At 51.4% G+C, this 14,330-nt stretch overlaps 1 protein-coding gene across 2 annotated transcripts; it reads left to right on the top strand.

Annotated features, from left to right (window-relative positions):
- The first annotated feature begins 845 nt into the window (after positions 1-845).
- Positions 846-13,863, top strand: Myoz3 (myozenin 3). Of its 2 annotated transcripts, none has more exons than XM_037197159.1 (7): positions 846-1,182; positions 2,617-2,678; positions 7,571-7,725; positions 9,346-9,399; positions 9,471-9,633; positions 9,885-10,041; positions 13,457-13,863. In XM_037197159.1, exons 2-7 carry the CDS (start codon positions 2,618-2,620, stop codon positions 13,626-13,628), a joined length of 762 nt encoding a protein of 253 aa, XP_037053054.1. In that variant the 5' UTR covers positions 846-1,182; position 2,617; the 3' UTR covers positions 13,629-13,863. The 2 variants fall into 2 exon arrangements, with proteins under 2 accessions (XP_037053054.1, XP_028745976.1); XM_028890143.2 differs by having other exon boundaries at positions 858-1,182; positions 9,498-9,633.
- The last annotated feature ends 467 nt before the right edge of the window (positions 13,864-14,330 follow it).

The following is a 14,330-nucleotide window of genomic DNA, read 5'->3' as shown; positions in this document are numbered from 1 at the left end:
TCCCTGCCCTTTCTGTCTCCACCCTGAGCCAGCTACCCGCCCCCGCCCCCATCTCTCTCTTGGCTACCGCACAATCTCCCTGCCTCTAGTCTGGCCCCCTTCAACCCTGTATGTGTACAGCAGCTGCGTCTCTGGAAAATGTCAATCTCATCATCACACTCCGCCGGCTTAATCTCTTCATCAGCCCTTTGTAACACAATTTCCTTTTGGAAATCTGGCCCCTGCCTGCCCCCCCCCAATCTGGTCTCAACTCCCAGCCCCACCCTCAGCTCCTATCTCTGCCCCTGCGGGCCAACCCTCCACAGTCTTTGCAAGAAGAGATCTATCCTCCACCTGCAGGGTCCCTGGCCCCTCTGCCTGGTGAGCTGCATCCTCCAAGACCCAGTGCCGACGTCCTCTCTTCTGGGAGGCCTTCCCAGGCTCCACACTGAGCTGGCGCTGTGTTCCTTGCTCCTTGAGCTCCTTCAGAAGCAATGTTAGAGATACAGTAGCCCAAAGGCTGGTTCACTGGTTGAGTCTAAGCTAGCTAAGCTCCTTGAAGATAGAGTCCTGGCACGTTTGTTTTTAGCCCATGGATAGAGGCTCAGGGAATATGAGAAGATAGTGGGGCGGGGGGGAGAGGAGAAAGGGAGGGAAGGAAGGCAAGCAGGAGAAAAGGAGGAGAGAGGAAAAAATCAAGAAAAGATACTGGGGACCAATTCATTCATTTATTCCTCCATCCATCCACTTCATTCACCCAGCAAACATCTATTGACTCCCTATTAGGCATTACTCAAGACACTAGGGGTACAGCAGTTACCAAGCTTCCGCGAACGCAGCCAATCTCCGGCGTTCCCGGGTGACCGAAGAGTTCTGATGTGAACGTGTGTGCAGCCAGGGGGTGCAAGCCCTTCTGTTTGCAAGGGCCTGCTGCCGGGGCACCTGTCTTCCTTCCCCAGAGCCCAGCGCCTTTAGCATCTGGCTCCAGCTCCTGTTGCAGCCCGAAATAAGGCTGACCCACGGACAAGGCGAGAGTGATTCTTGTCAGCTGAAGCCAGCACAGGCTGTAGGGCACACCCTGCTCACTGACCGCTGACCAGGGAGACCGCAGTAGGCGCTGACCATACAACTCCAGCTCCCCCACGACCGAGGTGTTAGTCTTGAGTGCCTGACATTCCTTCCCACCTACTGTGGCCCCATCAGGTACAGGCATTATCCTCTCATCTTTGGGAGCTCTTGGGACCTAGGGGGAGTGGGCAGAGGAGATGAGGTCGGTTTTTCAGGGCCTTGCAGGGGATCTGGGGAGTCTGGGCCTCACAGAGCTCTAGGGTCTGCATTAGGAGGAAGAGAACTAGAAGTTCCCAGGGTCCTGGACATCATCAGATGGGAAGGCTGGGGTTAAAGGTGATGGAGAGGTAACCGCTCTGCTGTCTTCAGGATCATTAGGCAGTGCAGAGAGACAACTCCCTGACTGTAAATTAGGGGCCCTGCTCAGATCCTGTGAATGTTTATCTGGGGACTATGGTGTCCTAACTCAGAGAAGTCACAGTTGGCGCTTGTCAATTGTCTTGCGACCCTAACCCTCCACTGTGTGCAGACATGCTCCGATTTGCATTCAGTTTTAGAGGTTGGTGGATATCTGGGAGCCCATTCCTATGGCTTAGTCTAACCAGTGCTGTTAAATTACAGAGCGGGGAAACTGAGGCACGGAGCTGGTGATTACTTGCTCATACTTGCAGAGAAAGTGAAGGGAGCCTCCTGGACTCAGCTCAGTCCGTGTCCACCAGGGTCCTGCTGTGTATGGGGACACGGAAGAGCATAGAAAGACCTGGAAGCCAAGAAGAGGGGCACTGACAGGGACGGGCAAGGATGAGGGACTCAAGGTTTCCTTTTCTGACCCATGTTAGGGAAACTGGGTTGGGAACTCACAAGGGTTCTCCAGGGCTTGGATCTGTGAATCTGCCCCAAGATTCCTGGAAAGCAAGAGAGGGGTGAAGGAAGAGAAAGAGAAGGGGTGACAGTAAGGGACAGCGGAGGGCTAGGGCCTTGAGGTGGTGCTGGGAACTGGGTTAGGTGGGCAGGGGCCAGATTTCCAAAAGGAGCATGTTACGAAGGGACTGTAGTGGGGAGCTGGTAGAGCTGGGTGGTTATATTGGCGTTTACCAGAGATAACTCTGCTGCCATGGGAGTAGCTCAAAGGTGGAGAGACAAGGATGTGATGGCTTTGCCCATATCATTGGGCTAGCCTCAGGACCAAGTACCAGTGTGTAGAGTCCAGGGTAGCCCTGGCCTGATTCACAATCTCCCCAACTTCTTCCAGCCTCCAGTTAGCGCTCTTAGGGCAGTAGATGACAATTGTGCCTGAGGTCCTACCTTCCCAACCCCTGAAACCCTAGGACAGGGCCCTCGAGAGAAGCCCTTAAAGAGAGTGATTTCCCAGTAGACTGGCCTCTGATCTGTGTGGCCTCCTAGTCCACAGTCTCCTCCTTCCTGTAGAGACCTTACAGGCTCTTCAACTCCTCTAGCCTTTGTGACTATGGTCGGCTCAGGGCTGGGGCTGGGTGACAAGGACTTAGAGGAGGTTTGGGGAGAAAAGGGAGGTTTCCTGGGCCATTTGTGGGCGTTTCTCCTCCACAGGATGATCCCCAAGGAGCAGAAGGAGCCAGTGATGGCTGTCACGGGAGATCTTGCTGAACCAGGTAAGGTGGACCCAGTTCTTTACGTTCCACAAACTCCTCTTGATCTCAGGTTATGGCCATTCAGGCCTGCTGGCCCCAGGGCTGGGGGAAGCAAGTGAGGGTTCCACAGCAGTCTCTAGACATATCTGTGGAGTATGCCCTTGGGCTAGGATACTTTGTGAGGTGTTTCTGGGAACTTATCCTTCTCCACGACAGCTGAGTACCCCAGACTGGTCCTTGGTTCCAAGACCACCCTGTTCCCAGCCCTCTCTAAGGTCAAACTGAACTTCAAGGACTCCCAGATTCAGACCAACTGTGAGTCTCATGGAGAGACCTGGGCGCAGGACAGGTAGCCCAACCCCATTTCTGGAATTAGGAGTGTGTGTATGGTAAGGCATGGAGGGGACTGGAGAGAAGGCGGCTCAGCTGGCCTGAAACCATTTTACTAAAACATGGCTCAACTTTGGGAACAAATCCCCCCAAATCCACGCTCGGCAATTTTATAAGGCCCCCTTGAGAACTCCTGTTATAATCTTGGAATTCATTAGAGCACGTCAATTACTCTAAAAATTAATCCAGCTAAGTTGGGAGTTTCAAGCCTTCATGTGACTTCAGTGGCTCTGTGTTGCTGGTTAAAATCCAGACCCACAGCATCGCCTCCTGGGACCATGGTTTGGGGTGGGGCCCACACCCTTGTCTTTTGGACTAATGCCCTGGTGACTGGCACAGATGGCAACAGAGACACTGATAAATAAAGGATCCCGGGGTCCTTTGCTGTTCTGTCTCGGTCAGAGAACTGAAGGACTCAACAACTGTGCTGTGTGGCTTAAAATTTCATTTTTAGAAATAATTTTTTTGAGACGGGGTCCCATATATCTCAGGCTGGTCTCAGACTTGCTGTATAGCTGACAATGACAATGACTGTAACGAGAGTGTAATGTGGTGGGGGTGGGCGGGAGCAGGTGGATGAGTGTGTGTGTGTGTGTGTGTGTGTGTGTGTGTGTGTGTGTGTGTAGCTCGCTCGTGCATACGCACAGAAGCCAGGGGAGGACGTTGAATGTCCTGCCCTATTATCTTCGACATTATTCCTTGAACCCAGGGTCTCCCACTGAACCTAGAGCTCGACTGAGTAGCCAGCAGGTCCACGGGACCCTTGGTCTCTGCCCTCCTGCAGTGCTGGGATTTTAGGAGTGCAGCTCTTCACATGGGCACTTGGATTTAAACTCAGAGCCTCATGCTTACACATGCTCATACCCACTGAGCCATCTCTCCAGCCTCCAGGCTGGTTTCATGTGGCTCTGGGACTCAAACTCGGAGCCTAGTGCATTTTAGGCAAACACTAACAACTGAACTTCAACCTCTACCTTGTATGGATTTGTGTGTGAGTTATTCTTTTAACCTACCCTGTGTGTTCTTACATCTTTTTGTTTTTATGAACCCCCCCCACACACACACACACCGCTTTTGGATGCTAAAGATCAAATCCAGGGCTTCATGTTAGACAATCACTCTACCACTGAGTCACACTCAGCCTGGATCATCCATGACTTTGCCTGCTCATATATGAGAACTGTGGAGTACTGATGCTTCAGCTGGCAGAGTCATGCAGTGAATGGTATGTCTCTTGCCCATGTAGTTAACTACAGACCCCCAAATATTGACACACATGATTTACACTAGACATGATTATTGCTATGGCATGTATTAGTCATCTTTTGTTGCTGTGATAAAAAAAAAAGAAATCTATGACAAAGGCAGCTTGCAGAAGAAACAGTTTGTCGTGACTTACAGTTCCAGAGGGAGAAGCCATGATGGAGGGGAGGCATGGCAGCAGGTGGCTGGAGCTGGAAGCTGAGAGACCACATCTTCGACATCAAGCAAAAAGCAGAGAGAGGGCTGGAGAGATGACTCAGAGGTTAAGAGCACTGGCTGTTCTTCCAGAGGTCATGAGTTCAATTCCCAGCAACCACATGGTGGCTCACAACCATCCATAATGAGATCTGGTGCCCTCTTCTGACATGCAGGTGTACATGCAGGTAGAATGTTGTATACATAATAAATAAATAAATCTTAAAAAAAAAAAAAAAAGCAGAGAGAAAACACTCATAGCGGGGTCATGTTACACTCTCTCCAAGCCAGCCCCCGAGTGATATACTTTCTTCAGCAAGCCCTATCTTGTCAAGATTTCATAACCTTCCTAAACAGTGCCTAGGGATCGAATATTTAATTTTAATCCTGAACTTACAGGGGACATTTTTCATAAACCATCATAGACACTCATGACATTTTCAGATTCAAAGTAGCCGTGGGAAAGCAATAGCAATTGCTGGGCCGTGGCAGCATACCTCTTTAATGCCAGCACTCAGAAGGCAGAGGCAGACAGATTTCTGAGTTCAAGGCCAGCCTGGTCTACAGAGCGAGTTCCAAGACAGCCAGGGCTACATACAAGGAAACCCTACCTCGACCCCCCCACCCACACACACACACAAAGCAATAGCAAATCAAAACACTTACCATTATTTCTGGGTGCTATGGGGTAGACACTGTGTTAGAAGCTTTTATTCAGTAAGCCATCTGAACCTCATAACAGTTTTAACTTACATATTATCATCCCCGTTCTGCAGACCAGAAACGGCTCAGAGGGGCCAGGCAGCCCTGATTGGTCGGTAGCAAAGCGGGGATTTGACTGCTGGTCTCTCTTTCCCCAAATCTGCTGCCTCTTTTGTGGTTTTGTAAATAACACATCCGATGAAAATACCCAGACAAGTGGCCGGAGAGAAGGTTCAATGGTTCCAAGCACTGGTGGCTCTTGCAGAGGACTTGGGTTCAGTTCCCAGAATCCATTTGGGGGCTCACAACTGTTTATAACACCAGGTCTAGGGGATCTGACACTCTCTTCTGGCTTTGTATGCATGTGGCACACAGGCATACATTCAGGCAAAACATCCAAACACACATACACACACACACACAAATGGTTTTTGAAAAATTCAAACAAAATCCACATGAATGGCTTTGGAAGTTCTTCATAATGAAACAATTAGAATATGCTAACCACTGTCAGCATACTGGTGTGGATTCTTCTGCTCAACATCTTTTATATGAACACACATACATGGATTATGTCCTCCAGCTGTCTTTCTTTTTCATTTAGCAGTGTGCCACAGGTTTCTTTCCATCCTGACATGATTTATCTTTCTGCGGCCCCCTCTGCCTGCTTCCTTAGCACATCATTGTTTCGGACCTGTCATATTTATCCAACCAATTCGTGATGGTGGTCCCAAAGCTTGCTTTACGTGGGATCCTTGAAAGAAGAGTCTGGGTGCTCTTGTGCACAGGGCTGACTAAGGGTAGCTTAGCTGTAGGCTGACTCCTTGTTGACAGTGGCAATGGGGGCAGGGGTATGGTTCAGTGGGTCAAAAGCATTTGCCATGCAAGCATGGAGACCTGAGTCTCAACCCCCAGCACCCATGGGAAATGCAATGAGCATGGCTGCAGGTGCCTGTAACCCTTGTATCAGGAGGCAGAGACAGGAGGGTCCACGCAGCATCAGGAGGCAGGAGAGTCTTCCCCAGAAGAGCATATCCCCTCCTCCATCTCCAATTCCTACAACCAGAGGAAGAAAAGTAACATTCCCTATTTGTCATAAAATATTAGCACATTGAACAGAATCAGCAGTAATGATTTAGTGCCATCTAAGAACTAGTCTGTATTCAGATTTCTTACAATGAATGGTTTTTAAAGTTTTTTAAACTGGGCAGTGGTGGCACATGCCTTTAATCCCAGCCCTTGGGAGGCAGAGGCAAACAGATCTCTGACTTTGAGGCCAGTGTGGTCTCCAGATTGAGTTTCCAAAATTTTTTAAAGATGCATTTATTTATATTTTGTGTGTATGGCTGTTTTTGCCTGCATGTATCTGTAGCATATTCATGCAGTTCTTGCATGGCCAGGAGAAGGTGTTAGACGCCCCCCACCCCTACCCCCTGCCCCGGAACTGGAATTACAGACAGTTGTGAGCTGCCTTGAGGATGCTGGGAATTGAACCTGGGTCCTCTGAAGAGCAGCTGGTGTTCTTAAATGCTGGGCCATCCCTCCAGCCCCGATGTGTAGAACCCAAGTGAGGCACACGGTTCTTATTTGGTTGCGATGTCTCTTAAATGTCACGTAGTCCCAAACAGCCCCTCTCCTCTTCTTTCTTTTTCCGTCTCCTTCTCTTGTGGGAAGAAACCAGACAGCTGCACTCCCTGAACATCCTACGTCCTGTTTCTGGCTCATGACCCCCTTGTTCCACTGCCCTTCCCTCTCGAGCCCTCTCCAGTCACACTTTCACAGCCAGATGCTCTACGGACACGCTTCAGTGGAGATTACCACTGACCCCAACTTGGTAGCTCTGACGGTCAGTCTTCGGGTCTCACCTGGTTTGACACGTCAGCAGAATTTGACTCCTGGGGCTGTCTGTCTCCGAAGCCTTTCAGGAGTTGGTTTCCAGGTGCCCCCTCATCCGCATTTTTTCTCCTTGCTGGCCCCTCTAGGTTTCAAGGGCATTTGCCTAGCTCTTACTCTTTTATTTTTTTATTTTTATTTATTTTTTATTTTTTTATTTTTTTTTTTTTTTGGTTTTTCGAGACAGGGTTTCTCTGTGTAGCTTTGCGCCTTTCCTGGGACTCACTTGGTAGCCCAGGCTGGCCTTGAACTCACAGAGATCCGCCTGGCTCTGCCTCCCGAGTGCTGGGATTAAAGGCGTGTGCCACCACCACCCAGCCTGAGGTGCCTTTCTAAACCCTCAGATGGCAAACGTTCCAAGGAATCATGGTGTCTAGTGATGGCAAGCATGAGGCTTGGGGCTGCCCAGGAGTAGTGGCAGGTCGTCCTTGAGGTCCGACAGTAAGAGCCCTCTCTGACCTCTCCCACAGTCCCTTCGCTGGATCTGGGGAAGAAGCTGAGTGTGCCTCAGGACCTGATGATCGAGGAGCTGTCTCTCTGCAACAACCCGGGATCCCTCCTCTTTCAGAAGAGGCAGCGCCGGGTGCAGAAGTTTACCTTTGAGCTTTCAGAAAGTCTGCAGAGTGTGAGTAAGCCATCATGTGCTCTTGGGGGAAATCAAGGCCAAGAGGGAGCCAGTGGTTAGTCTAAAGTCAGTGAGCCAGACTGAGGATGTCTGTGGAGGGTGGAGGGTGGGTGGAGTGGGGGGTCCTGCGTGTCCTCATTAGATTATGCTATAGGCTGTTTACATCATGACAGAGGCGGTTCAGACTTCACTTGGTCTTAGGTAGGGAATGGAGGAGGAGAAGGCAGTAGAAGAACTGACTGACAGGGAGACAAAGTTAAGACTAGGAGGCATGGTGTGGCTCAGCTGCTTGAGTGCTTGTCCAGCATGCCAGAAGCCCTGGTGTTGGACCCCAAAGTTTTTAGGGTCACAAGTGGGCGCCCCAAGAACCCAGACTCCAGTCCAGTTGATGCAAAAGCACGAGGATTTATTTTTGAAGCTTCTGTACAGAAGGGCAAACTCTGCTCCCAAGAGCAAGAGCCGCCTCTTACTGCAGCCCCATGGGGGTTTTTAAAGGAAAAACCCACAAAAGCCAGAAGATAACAATTCCCATACAATTTCGTTTCACAAGATCATGGTCTGGTTACAGAGTGATCACAGAGGGGATACAGTTACGTCAACAGGTACATTCTTCCTGAAACCTCAAGGCGGGGTGTCAGGGCGGGAGTGGAGTTTACACAAAGGTCACAGTGGTCTTTCCTGGAACACCTGCAACTATCCCAGTCACAGTTGAGCACATCTCTTAACAGAAATCTCTATACATTGTTACATTGTAGGGGTGGTTGAATAATGGCTGAGTCAGGTGACCCTTGGAACTAGTTCTTTTAGTTTCTCATTTCCTGGTGCTTGAAGTTTCTCTGTTCCTGAGGCTTGGGGGTGTAAGCCTGAAGGGCTAGGGTCTTTCACTGGGTTCCACCCCCAGCCACACACAAAACCAGTACGGTGCTATACACTTGTAATCCTGGCATCTGGGAGGTGGAATTGGGGTGGGGAAGATCAGCGTTTCAAGGTTGTCCTTGGCTACAGAGCAAGTTCAAACCCAGCCTAAGCTTCATAAGTAACCCTGCCTCAAAATACAATGAAATAATGGTTTGCTGGTGGCAGGTAATTTTGGAAAATACTAACGAAGTCCAGTGCATTTCTCCCTTTACCACTCAAGTTCTGGACCTTACTGGAGTGGGGAAGAGTGGAGAGGAGAGAGATGGCACGTGGCCCTGTATTGCCTGAGACAGTGTTTGCCAGGGGTCAACATGTAGGAGGTGAATATGTCAGCATTATCATACCATCAGTATGCTGCCACCGCCGCCGCCGCCGCCGCCGCCGCCGCCGCCGCCGCCACCACCACCACCACCACCACCCATGAAGGGAACTGAGGCTCAAGAAGTGTTTTATTCTGACTAGATTTACAGTAGCAAAGACTGCTATTGATATTTCTCCATCACAGGCACTGGCTCACCGCTGTAAACCATCTACATTCCCAGGTTCCGCCGCCTTCTACATTCTCCCTCCACATCCCTTAGGTGGTGGTGGTGGTGGTGGTGGTGGTGGTGGTGGTGGTGGTGGTGGTGGTGGTGGTGGTGGTGGTGAAATCCTGGCCTCTTGCTCCGCTGAGCGCCCCTGCCTGATTATTTCCCCCCACAGATCCTGGCGGGAAGTGCCCGAGGGAAAGCGGCTGACAGAGCGGCGCTGGGGACGGTGAGGAGGGACCCCTTCCTCCAGGGACAGCTATGGGAAGGGACGGGCCGCTAAAGGGCCGCTGGCCATAGCCTCTGAATGCTCGCCCCTGTACTCAGGTTCCCAATGGCCTGGAGGAGCAGAACCACCGCTCCGAGCTCCACGTGTTCCAGGGATCACCGGGGGACCCCAGGATCGCCCACCCGGGAGTGGCTGGGGTCGAGTCGGTCCGTAGTCCAAGCGCCCTGGCGCCAGGTGAGAGGCCGCTCTGTGTCCTGGGGCACCGATGGCTCAAAGAGTCGCCGCAAGTCACAGCGAATCTGTGTCTCAGCGCAGGCTGGAACCCCCTGTTGCAGACGTCCTGGGATCGGGAGGCTGGCTGCCTTGTGCTCACATACCCCACCCCTACCTCCGCTCTCTTGACGCTTCTCCCTCTGCTCGCCGGCCCGCGGGGTGGGATGACAGAGCCCAGGCAGTGCCTGTCACCAGCGCCACTCCACCCCCAGGCTATGCGGAGCCGCTGAAGGGCATCCCACCCGAGAAGTTCAACCACACCGCCATCCCCAAGGGCTACCGTTGTCCGTGGCAGGAGTTCGTCAGCTACCGAGACTACCCCAGTGGCGGCGGAAGTCTCATTCTCCGCGACTATCGCAACTTCAACAAGTAAAACCAGGCTGCATGGGACACACAGGGTGGGGAGTTCTTTCTGCTTGCTAGCTGTAAGCCCAGCCCCCTGTAGATGGTTACTGAGAACTTGTTAGAGCAGTGTCTCGCACCTATTAGGTGTTCAATAGATGTGTGCGTGCGTGCATGCGTGCGTGCGTGCATGCGTGCGTGTGCGTGTGCGTGTGCGTGTGCGTGTGTGTGTGTGTGTGTGTAAGGTGAACATGATACACCTCCATCACATATTGCAAGTACCAGATTCTCCCTCATTCTACAAAGGAAGAGACCACGCTCAGGCATATGAACATCCTGCTCAGTCACAGAACCCGGAGGAGGGGGCAGCCCTGGGCTTCAAGTCCCACAAGTCCGGAGTTGTCTTGCTCTCCATTCAGCTCTGGGACGGACATCAAAACTCGGTCCTCCTTTGGGGACACCCCCAGATCTCACCAGTTCTAGGCTCATCCTGCTTTTTCTTTCACCAGTAGTATGGAAAGGGCCTGGAAGGTGGCTTCGGGGCTGTGGAAAGCAGGAAAAAGCACCAGAGTTGGGGGCTGCTGAAGGAGTGGCCTGTACTGATGATGTAGTGCATGGCCTTCATGCATTTATGCAGACTCCAGACCTGGCTGTGCGGCCCTGGACAAGGAACTTAAAACGCTCTGCGCCTCTGTCGTTCCACCTGTAAAATGCAGCATTCTCAAGCACACAAGGCTGCTGTGGAGATGACGTGAGAAGTCCTAGGCGAACTTTCTGTCAGACAATAAGCTAGCTGCTTCTAGGTCTAGGGCTTCCACTGCGATTGCCGCTTATAGGTAGACATGATGGGGAAAGTGGATTGGGAAGATGGGGCAGAAATGATGGTAGCCCTTCTCTGGGAGCCAGGAAGCGTAGCCCGGGTTCCAGAAGGAGGTGGAGCCGCAGAGGGGCCCCAGCTGGGGGTGTTTCCACTGCAGTTGTCTTTTTTTTTTCCCCCCCTGTCTTGAGGCTGTTTCTGAACATGTTCCCTCTGGTTTGGGCTGCAGTGAGTGAGAACAAGAAGGGTTCGGAGAGGAGGCTGCCAGACAGCCGGCTTGGTACCACACACGGAGATCGGAGATCGTCTGAGAGGCAGGCACTGTGTGAGAGGGCCTGGCCAGGCCCTAAGAGAAATGTTGGAAGGATAGGGCCCTTGAGAATACACAGTAGAGAGGGACTTGATCGTTCGAAACAGCGGCCTGGGCAGAAGAGTCTGTGAGAACCTGGAATTCTCCACCAGGCAGAATTGCTGGCTCTCCAAGGCCCTCACCGGATGCCTGACCACCTATTCAACTCCACAGCAGGCTCGGTCTTGGCAGCTGGCCTCCTGCCTGGCTGAGTTGGAGGCATCCTCACTCCTGTGTCTCAGAAGGGCAGCTGAGGTTCTCTCCTAGTGGCCGAAGGGTCCTAGGGAGGCCCCTTCTGGGACAGAAGGAGCAGCTGAGGTGGCAGAGGAGGAATAGCTCTCTTGTGGGCGAGCAGGGCCCAGCGGGGACTCTGGATTCCCAGTCCTGGCTGTGAGGCCTGCTGGGCTCAGACACTGCCCAGCCTGCTCCTGAAGGGTTCAGCTGTTGCCGGCAAAGCTGGGGTAGCCAGTACTGCCCTGGCAGGATCCCAGACCCTGGCCAAGGTTTGCAATTCCACCCAGAGGCAAAGCCCTTTCCACTAGTCCCCACGGCAGGGGAATTCTAGGAATATTGCTTTCTGTATTCTTCTTTCCTTTCCTTTCCTTTCCTTTCCTTTCCTTTCCTTTCCTTTCCTTTCCTTTCCTTTCCTTTCCTTTCCTTTCCTTCTCCCCCCCCTCTCTTTCTCTCTCTCTCTTTTGGTTTTTTGAGATAGGGTTTCTTAGTGTGTCCCTGGCTGTGCTGGAACTCACTCTGTAGACCATGGTGGCCTCAAACTACAGAGATCCACCTGTCTGTACCTCCCGAATGGTGGGATTAAAGGCGTGTGTCACCACTGCCTGGCATGTATTGGTTAAAATAACAAGGACTGAATATAACTGAGGGATTGAGCACTTGCTTATCACATGTGAGACCCATGTTCAATGTCCAGCACTGCTCTCTCCCAGCAAAAGGCTTAAAATCACATACAGCATTAGTCAACCGTGAATGAAAAAAAGAAATAAAAAGGAAAAGGAAACATGTCTGTCCCGGGATTCAGCAACAGATGAATGAAAAAAAAAAAAGAAATAAAAAAAGAAAGGAAGCTGGGCGTTGGTGGTGCACACCTTTAATCCCAGCACTCAGGAGGCAGAGGCAGGCAGATCTCTGTGAGTTCGAGGCCAGCCTGGGCTACAGAGTGAGTTCCAGGAAAGGTGCAAAGCTACAGAGAAACCCTGTCTTAAAAAAAAATAAAAGGAAAGGAAAGGAACATGACTGCTCCCAAGTATAGTGGAGAATTTACTGTTGATATGTGGGAGAGCATAGGCAGAGGCAGGGAGCAGGAGAATCCAGAGTGAACACAACCCTGAAGTAGAGACAGGATCTCTTTGTTGGCCACTCTCCAACGCGTTTCCTTTGCAGTGGTAACAAGGTTTCAGATGCCCTATGATCACAGACCATTTGTACCCGCCATTGCCAACCAGAGGGTGATTGCTGTGTGTGTGTGTGTGTGTGTGTGTGTGTGTGTGTATGGACACTGTTTCATTTTGTAGCTTCTTTTTTCACCCAGCTTTGTGCTTTTGAAACCCACCACTCGGACACAGATGTTTCCCTTTCCCTTGAGTTTCTGTGTCTCTGGCTTGTCCACCCCTACCCACCTCAGAGGGTGTGGGGCTACTTCCCGCTTGGTGATGCTCTGCTGTCTGCTTCTCCACACAAGCACGCAGGAGCCTCCTCCAGCCATATGCTTAGAAACAAGAGTTCCTGGGTGACAGTTTACACGTTTCCAGGTTGAAAGCGATTCTGCTAATTTGCCCTCTGAGGTAAAAGCACCGATTTATCCACACACCAAAGCAGCAGATGATGAGTGAAGCTTTGTCCCCCGCCTCCTCATCAACGTAGGATGTCTCACGTGGGGGAGAAGCGGTGGGCTCTGCTTGTCACTTGGCAATTTCTCATTCTTGGTGCTCCTCCAAGTCCTCGGTCCTCCGGGTTGTGGGTATTTTGTTGTAAGGGAAAGTGGGAAAAAGAAAGAGAAATCCACCTTCCAGTGTTGTTCTCTTCTGGCATTGGCTGGAAGGGAGTCTAGAACTTGGCCTAGGCCACTTCTAAACCTCCCTGTTACTTCAACAGGGAACAGATTTGGATAAGGCAGGACTAAGGACCAGCTAATGACAGTATAGATCTTTGCTGCCTAGAAGGGGAAACTGAGGCCTCGAGAGAGGCTGGGTGTGAGCACGTGTGCACATATGTCTGTTACCTCTTTTTCACAGCCGATCTCTCCGGTTTCTCTTTTCCAGGACCCCAGTGCCATTTGGAGGACCCCGTGTCGGGGAGACCATTTTCCAAGCAGGCACCACCCCCTTTGTCCCGGAGCCCTTCAGTGGCTTGGAACTCCTCCGGCTCAGACCCAGTTTCAACAGAGTTGCTCAGGGCTGGGTCCGGAAGCTCCCTGAGTCTGAGGAGCTGTAGCCTCAACCGGAAGCTCCAATCCCTGGGCTTCGGGGCTCAAGAAACATCATGCTTATCTTAACTCTGCTTGCAGCTGTTTGTAGAATGTTTGCCTAACGAGCACAAAGCCCTGGGTTTGATTCCTAGCACCACGTAAACTAGGCATAGTGGGTATGCCTAAAATCCCAGCCCCTGGGAGATAGAGACAGAAGGACTGAAAGTCTGAGGTCATCCTTGACTAGATAGTGAATTTAAGGCCAACCTGGGCTACATAAGACTCTTATCGTTACAAGGAAAAAAAAAAAAAAGAATAAAAAAGAAGTTGTAACTCAGGCTGGCTATGAACGGTAGCTGAGGACCTTCTGCCTCCCTCTCCCAAGTGCTGATTAACAGATGTGTACCCCATGACTTCCCACTTACTGAGACACAGCCAGCTCTCATCTGCACATGCTCTCAGTGTTTCTGACATCTGCTCTGTGCTAGACAGTGCCAGGCTGCGGTCTCGAGAGGAAATGATAGGGAAGAGATCTATAAAGCGTTGGATACTGACAATTGAGAGCCAAGTGACATGGAACAGAAGAGCCCTGGGTGGGGTTGTGGGATTTCAGACACTTCCCAGAGGACTTGAACCAGACCTTAGAAGAAATGGGAGCTCGTCAAGGAAAGAGGGGGCGAAGAGAGGACATTTGGCATGTGCTGAGGTGGAGAGAGACCGAGGATCTA

The sequence above is a fragment of the Peromyscus leucopus genome, chromosome 19, assembly GCF_004664715.2.
Source record: "Peromyscus leucopus breed LL Stock chromosome 19, UCI_PerLeu_2.1, whole genome shotgun sequence".
In the NCBI taxonomy this organism is placed as follows: Eukaryota; Metazoa; Chordata; class Mammalia; order Rodentia; family Cricetidae; genus Peromyscus; species Peromyscus leucopus.
This window is presented reverse-complemented; position numbering and strand designations above follow the sequence as displayed.